Source organism: Rhipicephalus sanguineus, unplaced genomic scaffold (assembly GCF_013339695.2).
Source record: "Rhipicephalus sanguineus isolate Rsan-2018 unplaced genomic scaffold, BIME_Rsan_1.4 Seq665, whole genome shotgun sequence".
Lineage (NCBI taxonomy): Eukaryota > Metazoa > Arthropoda > Arachnida > Ixodida > Ixodidae > Rhipicephalus > Rhipicephalus sanguineus.
This window is the reverse complement of record NW_023615725.1, coordinates 50,676-60,001: the sequence shown is the minus strand read 5'-3', so window position 1 is coordinate 60,001 and position 9,326 is coordinate 50,676. Positions and strand designations below refer to the sequence as shown.

Here is a 9,326-nt window from a genome sequence, read left to right as displayed (position 1 = left end):
CTTTATGTACGTTTGTGTGTGCATATGTATGTGTGCGTTTAGATATACATATGCAAAATTGAAGAAGTCTGGGGGTGGGTTTCGAACCCCCTAAACACAACACCACCCCCACGCCTACACCACTGACTACAGTTCCTGTGCAATCAACTCGTGCATCAAAGCTTTGGTTTGAGCTATTGATTCACTTTGTTAGTACAGCCTAACCTGGATATATCTAACTCGAAGGACATCATGAAATAGTTGAATGTATCAATAACACAAAATATATCTATCTGAACTAGCTCAAAACTCTACATATCTCAGACAGTACCTCTGCATTGTGAAAAGAAGGAATTTACTGGTTTGTTTCTCAAAGGCTGCATCAAATGTACAAAAGCTTACTTATTATTTTTCACCCACACTTTCTTGTAGAATGTGGGCATTTGAAAGAACTTTTCGGTTTCTTGAAGCATTGTGGCAGGTACTCGTTTCAGTAATGAACGGCTGCAGGCAGTAAGTTTCACTGCACAGCAGTTAGCTTTCTCTATGATTGGTAGTCTTCACTGCACTATATGACTGTGTTGCGGTGAAGCATATTAAAGCAAATACACCATTAAGGAGCACAAATAATGTTCCTGCTGCACGAGCCATTCATGTTTTGAGACATGCACATTACTTGTTTCTCAACTGCGGCTTGCACTGCCGATCAGATTCAACGTCCTGCTTAAGAGCATCTGCCACAACAGTGCTCTTCTTTAGCATGAATATTTCTGATAAAGCAAGTGATCACAGAACTACTAGGGCAGGCTGACTTCATGAGCACAGCGCAGTAATTTAGTTTTGCAAGAGGATGGTGCACCCATTCGACAGAGCAAATAATTCTATATACCCAGGTTTGGTTGTACAGGCCAAGAAGCGTCCAAAACACATACCTGTTTTGAACATGTATCTGTGTTTTTGGCTTGGCCTATGCAAACACGTACATCACTGTCAAGCTAACATCTGGCGTATGAAGCGAGTCTACCCATTAGTATATGCTGCAGCCTTAGCTTGGACAGAGGCCCTGTGCTCATGAAAATAGCCTGGCTAGCCCGCAGGCCAGCATCACACTTATGCAGTCACAGTCAGCACATATCCACAGATTCACTGACTCAATTAGCCAAATGAGTTGCTTACAGTTTCCACCATACATTCACACATGCACCAGCTGGAAGGATACTCACTTTTCGAAACCTCTTCTGGTCCCCCTTTCCAAAATTTCTCCATGTCCCCCAGGAATCACCAGGCAGCAGCACCCAATTTCCCACTTCCAAGTTTTTAACATGTGACCCAACCTAACAAGAAGATGCAAAATTGTCACTCCTTAATCAACAATTTTAATTGCAGGAAACGAACATATGCATATCTGTCAGTTTAGCAAAGAAATTCTTACTTTAAGACTACACATTCAATACATAGAATTGCGCACCCATATGCAATTTTTGTGATTGTGCCACTATTGCACTGCTCCTGTAATCTTTAAGCAATGCAACATAAGGTGCACAGAAAAATGGTGTGCATCTTGACTCTGTGCTGAGTAATAACCTAGATTTCTATTTGAGCCAAAATCATAAGAAATCCCTTTACAAAGGCTAATTTTGCGTGGTAGAGGTGTTGCTTGAAAGGAACACAAATTCCTTTTATGGATCTAAATGCACGTAATAGGACTGACCGTCTCCAAGAGTGCATAGTGTCTACCTACTTCATTGTGCATAGGTAATCTGCAAACACTACGAGGCACAATGCTGCAGTATTTCTGACTGAGCATCAAACTGCAATCATTATATTCGTGGCTCATAAGCAGTAGCTTCTACGACAACCAGAAGGCTAGCAGATTGCAGTGTGAGGGCAAATTAATCAACAAATGAAAACACACGAACATTGACAGCTCCGTGGAAACCCAGAAGGTGAACTATATTTCACAGAAGGGATACCTTACTCCACCTTGTCGTTTTTTGTGGAAATTATTCCCTGTGCTCGGACTGGGTCTGAAAATACCAGAAAGGCTCCTGAGGACAATCTGAGCAGCAGTATGTTCAATGTCCTACTGCTCCCATCAAATAACTGCTCCCTTCATCACCAAAATTTACGTTCAATCCGTTTGCGTGCAACAAATTTTTAGAAACACCTACAGCCTCCGTTTGCTTATAAGGCAGCATTTTCCGTTTTTGCTTTGTTAGAAGTGTAAGGACACAATGTTACAACACATCAGAATTCGGTGTTAATAAAGGCCACTCTGCTGAAGCTTGTATGCAATATATAACATCCTATGCGTGTGTTTGTGTATGTATTAAGCAAACAAGGAGTAACAGCCACGCAAACCTCAAGGGAGCTTGCCTTTAAAACTATATTGTGAAAATAGTTGTCGTGCAGGTAAAGTGGCAAAATGAGTGCAGAAAAAGAAAACTTATAAACTATCAAAGAACGACTTTAATAAAACTCCAATAATCACATTTCACAATGTGCTTTTTTTTTCATTTTGCACATTCTAGTCGCCCCCCCCCCTCTCCCCTCTTTTTTTGTATTAAACGATATTGTGCAATAAAATGTTTTATGTTAAGCTGTAGATGTAGCACGCTGGCATTACTTTTCTTTTTTGTGCGTGTGTGCGTTAATTTGCGGCACTTAAGAAAAATCTACAAATATGGCAAATCTACGAATAACCCCGCTTCTTTCCTGCCTGTACGCAGTTTTCTGTCGCCACAAGTGTGCTGCCACAAATCCTACAATTGCTGCAGCTGTTTTTCTATAATAGCTCACTCACATCCACCTCGTCCTCAGCTATGAAGCCGGGTGAAGTGGACACTGGTAATGAGTGTGCAAGCGGGGAAAATTGCATCCCAATGAGCGTGATTCCGCCCCTTGTCTGTCTAGTTTCACGCAGGATGGCTGTCGAATAAAGGCAGGTGTTGCACACCTGTCGCAACACGATCCAGGCGCCATGAAAGCGTTCTTCATAGTGTCCACTATCTCAGCGTATCAATGAAAATATAATTATCTAGAGAGCCAGAAGCACAGTTTCTATTGACCTATGCATTTCGTTTCTTAAAATCTAATCGAACAACTGAGCAAACAACGCAATCTGCGAAATAGCGGGACGCGCCACAATAATTTGAAACTCCCGCAGCCATATGGTACCCAAAGTGTAACTACAAAAATAATGTTGAAGCTGCTCAGCAGATACTTTCTGGTACTAGAAGCTACTATATGTACATCGTGAATAAAACACCATAGCTGTAATTATGATACGAAACAAACCACCTCGACCGAGCAGCAAGCAAGACTTATTAATAAGTCGCAGTAAAGCGGGTTACTAAGTGTTACGTACCTTAACGACTTCCCCTACGCCTTCGAGTCCTGCTTTCGCGGGAAGGCTCGGCTTGATTCCGTAGGTCCCTTGTATTGTGTTTATGTCTGAAGGATTTATCGGAGCTGCCAGGATCTTGACCAGGATTTCGTCGGCACCCAGTGTGTCGGGGACGGCTTCTTCGACGCGCTCCAAAACTTTGCACGGATCTCCGAATTCCTTGAACTGTACGGCGTAGCTGCTCTTTCTTGACCACGTAATACTCATCGCATGACAAGGTTTGCAAGACGCAAAAATCGACGATCGAGATCTAAGCACGACTCCAAGGAGACGAACGCACCGCATCGAGGCTGCCATGTTTGTTTAGACTGTGGTTGCTAGATTCATTCCAAGAATACGTGTCAAAAGTAGTCAAACTGCACAATTTATTCCAGAGATACATGACGCGTTTTGTACCTGCAGAATTAAAACTACCGCTTGTAGCACGCAAAAACAATGCTTAATTTTATTTCAAAACAATGAATTTAACCTTAAATAGTGATATAATAAAGTTACAGCAACCAAATCAACTACATTGCAGCACAGCGCAAGACCTCCGAGAGCGCGAGCCGGCACGAAAAACCTGCCGAAGTGCAATCTCGGAGGCCATGCATAGCGTTGCAAGACGTTCGCAAGTTGCGATAGATGGCGACGCTTATTCATCAACTTGGCGAGGCGCGTGTTTTGAATTGCCGGAATGGCAGTTCGAGAGTGCTACATGCCATGATCACGGCCGCAGGATGAAAAAGCGCACGTTCATCCAGCAGCCGGGCCATGATTAGTTCATTGTAGCCAAGACCTCCTCTGTGACGTTAATGCTCTGTAGTAATGCGCAAGTAGTGCTATATGAATAGACCGTGTAGATATTATATTCCTGTGCATGCCATGTGAGCATTTGAGCGCTACATCCCTGCACCACGCGTTTGCCTGTGTGTGTGGGGTGCGGGGGGGGGGGGGGGGGGGGGTGCGGGAGAGCAGCAGCAGGGGCGTAGCCAGGGGGGGTTGGGGGGTTCAACCGCCCCCCCCCCCCCCGAAATTTTTCGATTTTGCTTGCCTATATATATACACGCACACATACAAATACACGCACAAACATACATAAAGTATGGTTGAACCCCCCCCCCCCGAAAAAAATTTCTGGCTACGACTCTGAGCAGCAGCCCCGCACCCTCCTCCCCCCCCCCCCCCCCAAAAAAAAAATTCCGCCTGTTCCCCCTTTGCACGCATCCCCCCACCCCACCCAAGAGCAAACGTATTCAAAACACAACGCATAAGTTCCCAGCCTCCCTGCCTCCCTGAAGGAACTCACTTGTCAATCTCAGCCCCCTCCCCCCTTCCCCGTAAAAACATCCTGGCGCCGCCCCTGAGCGTTGACATTACAGAAGCTTGCCCAGGACTTGTCACCGATGTCATGTGCCACCAATAGCGTAAACAGGGATGTTCAAGCCCGCCCGAAATTTTTTAACTTTGCTTGTGTACACGCGCACATACAAACGCGCGCACGCACATAAATAAAGTATGATCAGATCCCCCCCCCCCCCCCCCCCATCGGAAAAAATAATTTCGCCCCTGTGTGCTACTTGTACAAAACCAAACCTCAACGAAGAAATAATAACCATAGTCAAGCTTGCTGCGAAGATACATAGTCTTCTATCGATGTGGCATAAATTCAGGTGAAGCAAGAATTAACCAGTGTTCCCAGTTAAGTGTGCGGACATTCAGAAGTGCACATGTACGCCGATACTTAAAAGAGCGAAGGTATAATTATATTTACAAAGGAAAGAAAAAAAATTAAGAACTCAACTCAAGAAAATCAAGCACGTTGGTGACAATAGTTGTCAAAGGCGTATTCACGCATTCGTAAGCGCGCCATCTTGAGTTTTGATCCGCGAAGTTCCTCGGCAAACACTGACGAGCCTAGCACTCGTAAGCCAGCTGAAAATGCGAAACTGGTTACGAGATGCGACCAGCTGGCTCTATCTGGTTTTCAACTGGTACGCATGTCGTCGCGGACTCGGGACCACCATATACACCACGCACTACACACGGGTAACATCACCGCTTCATACTAAGCGACAGCCACGAGCTGGCCTTGATAGTGTTCTTGCGCTGGGCCAGTTCCTTCCTCATTGCCTTCATGACCGTAGCGAACTCTACATCGGCGTCCTTGGGCCGCGGCGCCTTGGACAGCAGGCGAACGCTCATGACCGCAAACTTGCTTTGCGTCGGGTGCAGGCACTCGTGGTGGGCCGCGTTCTGGACGCTCTTGAGCAACAGTTCGAGCACGTGACCCAGCTCGGCGGTGGCGTTCTGCGGACATCGGATGGCGACCTGCGTGAGCAGCATGATGATGCTCTTGGTGACGTACTTGTAGAGCAGGATGAGCAGTTCGCGGAACATCCTCTTGTCCGCGTTGGACGCGCTGCTGCGCGGGTACTTCCGGAAGGCCCGCTCGATGGTGGTCTTAGTCCACAAGAAGTCGTTGCAGACATGGAGGAGGGCGCTGAACTGCGGCTCGCTCATCTGCACTTCGCCCAGCCGCTGGAGGAACTTGAGCGACTCGAGGCCTTCGTCCAGTTTGGCCAGCGTTTCCACCTTGAGCGTGTCGAAGGAATTACTGCGGCCGGCGTTAGAATAGAAAGTATAGAAAGAGACGCCGCACCATTGAAATGGAGGGCTTTTCTTTTTATTCTGAAGGTGAAGGAACTTGGCCAATAAAGACTATGTAAGCGACATTGTAGATTGATTTGTCTTGCACTAAAGAAAGGCCTGCTCTGTTGATACGAGCAAAAGGCTTGAAAGCTATATGGAATGTATACTTTGAGAACACTTTCAGCACTGACGTATCTGTTTGTCGTAGCGCGTACGTTTTCTTACGTCACGCAGTGAGAACGGCATTATCCAAGCGCTATTTACATGGCAATATTTATTTCACTATTTAGATAGCGATCTTTACATAACTAATATCATCGAATTACGTCGTAATTACGCATGATATAATATGTGTTCTGACGTGATAAAAGCGCTGCTACGCTGCGCCATTTTCATGCCAGAAGCACTTCAAAAATACGATTGTGAAACAGATAGATAGCATGCTCTTTGTTATGTCAGGAAGTGGAAGATGTCATTTGTGTTAGATCATCGGGCATTTGCTACACACAGGGGCTGGTCCAGGATTTTTTCTAGGGCAGGGAGAGGGGCGGGGGAGGGGGAGTGTATGCTTATTGAAGGGCCTGATAAGTCGTGTTCTTGGGGGTATACATTAAAAAATTAAGGGAGGGGTGAAGGGGGGGGGGGGGTTGTCAGGGCCCTATTCCCTCTCGGGACTTCTGGATCCCAGTGCATCATTGGCGACAGCAATATTGTTTATAAATCATATGATACGGCAATGTGCGTTTCACTATACTTAAAGCGCGTTTGTCATTACGTCTCAAAACAGTCAATTACAAAAGATATATCAACAGTATGGAAAGGTATAACCACGTAACTAGAATAATTGTTGCTATAGCCTCACCTTTTCGAACCGTGCTTTTCGACGTGGAGCCTTGAAAACATAATAGGCTCACGGGTGACTCATCTTGTAACCAGGGCGCTCGTAAAGCTCTTCACAGACAAGCCTAACGCAAACGGCTTTTCCGCCACTAAGAAGAAGTTTTCTCGAGCTCGATTGCGAATTCACGAGGCCGCCAAGCGGCGTAAGTTTCGAACCCTTGAAATTTACCAGGACGTATAAGTTACCAGATCGTTTGATATAAGGACCATTTACGAACGCACTGGCAAAATTGTCACGTCCTTAGACTACCGGTTGAAGGGTAATGTATTTACATACAGGCCCTGTATATGCGATTGTTTTGTGCGCTTCAAGCCACGAGGAAGAAGAAGAGGTGACCAGTGCGATCATGGATGTGTGCTACGAAAATCTGGACAAAAAACCAATCGTGCCACTCGCATCTCGCAAGCTGCCCCAAACAACGAAAACGACCCGACGACCAGCGAGATCTAGAGATGGGAAGACGCCCCTGCAGCAACACCGAAAGATGTACTACATCTGGTTCTTCGCCAACATGGCTTGGGCCATTCTAGCTTTCCCCTTAGGAGTGGCATCTATCGCTCTCGCTCGGAACTACCAGATGTATCGCGACCAGATGGACCACGCCTTGGAATGGAAAGAAAGGTGGGCCCACTCCACGAAGCCAGTGCCAGCGCTGCGTCGTTCTGGTGGCGGCGTCGCCTCCACGTCCACGAGAGTATCCGAGGTGTCGTACCGGGAGTCGAGTGAGTGTCGTAAGCCGCGAGTGCTTCCGGAGTCACCCTGGAAGCCGCCTTTTACGGATCCCATTGAAGACTACCCCGCGGCTGAGCTGGTAGAGGGTCCAATCTTCTGCATCTTCAACCACAGTAGCTACAAGAGAGACAAAGAGTGGGCCTTTCGCACGGGTCTCGTCAACGGTCGACTCTGCACGCACGTCGTCTACGCTTCCGCAAGAGTCACCGGAGACGAACTGGCCAGCGCCGATCCCGGCTTCGATCTGGTCAAGGAGGGCTTCAAGAACTTGGCCCTTCTCAAGACAAAGTACCAGCACCTGAGAGTTCTCGTGTCTTTCGGCGAGTACGAGAGGGGCAGCGCGAACTTAAGTATGCTCGCCTCATCGGCGGTGCGAAGGGCCAAGTTCTCGCAGAATGTGTTGTCCTGGCTGACCGAAAACGATTACGACGGAGTGCACGTCCATTGGACGGTCGCGGATGCCGGAAGCTGCGGGTCTCCGCACGACGCTACATGGCTATCGAAGCTCGTCGACAAGCTGAGGTCGACCCTGTCGCGCAACTACACGATTGCGCTGACGATGCCGCCGTTCAAGGCTCGGAGGCACGGTTACGCGTTAGAGGACCTCGTGGCTAATGTCGACTACTTGATCGTCCGGACGCACGACATTCACGGTCCTTATGAGAACGCGACGCACTGCGCGTCGCCCTACAACAGCGAAGGGCCGTCTCTGACCAGCGTGCTCAGTGACGTCGTCGAAGACGTGCCTCCGTACACTACGCAGAAGATCTGCTTCAGCCTGTCCTTAGCCGCACTGTCGTTTCGTTTCGGCTATGCGAACTCCCCAAACAGGGACTCGACGCCCGCAAAAGTTCTCGGACCAGGCGTCGAAGGAAACGTCACTCGCACCAGAGGTCGCATGGCCTTCTACGAGGTGTGCACGCTCGGCGACCAGAGCGCGTACTTAGACTTCAAGGAGATTTGCTCCTACAAGAGGTTCGCGAATAATTGGATTGGTTACGAAAGTCCCACTTCGCTGTCGTCGAAAATTTCCGAGATATTCAGAAGGCTTAAGATATACTGCGTCGTAATGTGGGACATTGATATGGACGACGCGAAAGGGACGTGTGGGTTAGGTCGCACGCCTCTCCTGGCGTCTGTCCATAAGGAACTCGTGATTGCCTCCACGCATAACCGAGCTGCTTCAACACAGGAATCACTGTAATGTTTACGCGGATTTAGCTTGCGTAATAATGTTGCTCCAAGGCACAGCAAAAATAAAAAAGAGGAAGAAAAGGAAGTGCTTTCGTTATTGTACACATAACTGCTTAGGCGTGAATGCCATCATTTTAACCATATTCTGCATCCCGTTCATGAAAAAAAGTGTTTTTTTTTTTTGCTAGCCCCTCCAGTGCCGGACAGAAAGTTCATTAACCGTCTGTAGTTGATGCACCACCAATATTATCGCAGACGTATTACAGCACTTGCGCTTATCACTACCGGAAAACTCGGGACCGGCCAAGGGGTTACACAAAGCAGAAGAATGCCATTTACGGAGACTTCAAAATATGTATTCAAATATCCGGCAAAGCTATGCGCTGACGGGAGCACAATCCTCTTCAGCCGAGTGTAAATTCTGCGGGCAGAAATCATACTTGTAATCTCCCTTCATTGGAGGGGGGGCCCTAAAAGCGGCAA

At 47.4% G+C, this 9,326-nt stretch overlaps 3 protein-coding genes across 3 annotated transcripts; 1 reads left to right on the top strand and 2 right to left on the bottom strand.

Annotated features, from left to right (window-relative positions):
- Nucleotides 1-1,202: 1,202 nt before the first annotated feature.
- On the bottom strand, nt 1,203-3,710 carry LOC119378057 (enoyl-[acyl-carrier-protein] reductase, mitochondrial-like; the record flags this gene model as incomplete). Its single annotated transcript, XM_049411697.1, is given in 2 exon segments — nt 1,203-1,313; nt 3,347-3,710. Coding segments are annotated over 2 exon segments (447 nt in total), but the record flags the coding sequence as incomplete, so codon positions are not given.
- Nucleotides 3,711-5,419: 1,709 nt separating this feature from the next.
- On the bottom strand, nt 5,420-6,919 carry LOC119378058 (uncharacterized). Its single transcript, XM_037647301.2, has 2 exons — nt 6,879-6,919; nt 5,420-5,981 (listed from the first exon to the last, which is right to left on the bottom strand). Exons 1-2 carry the CDS (start codon nt 6,917-6,919, stop codon nt 5,420-5,422), a joined length of 603 nt encoding a protein of 200 aa, XP_037503229.1.
- A 344-nt stretch (nt 6,920-7,263) lies between these two features.
- On the top strand, nt 7,264-8,853 carry LOC119378059 (probable chitinase 10). The gene has a single exon (XM_037647303.1). The coding sequence runs from the start codon at nt 7,264-7,266 to the stop codon at nt 8,851-8,853; it is 1,590 nt and encodes a 529-aa protein (XP_037503231.1).
- The last annotated feature ends 473 nt before the right edge of the window (nt 8,854-9,326 follow it).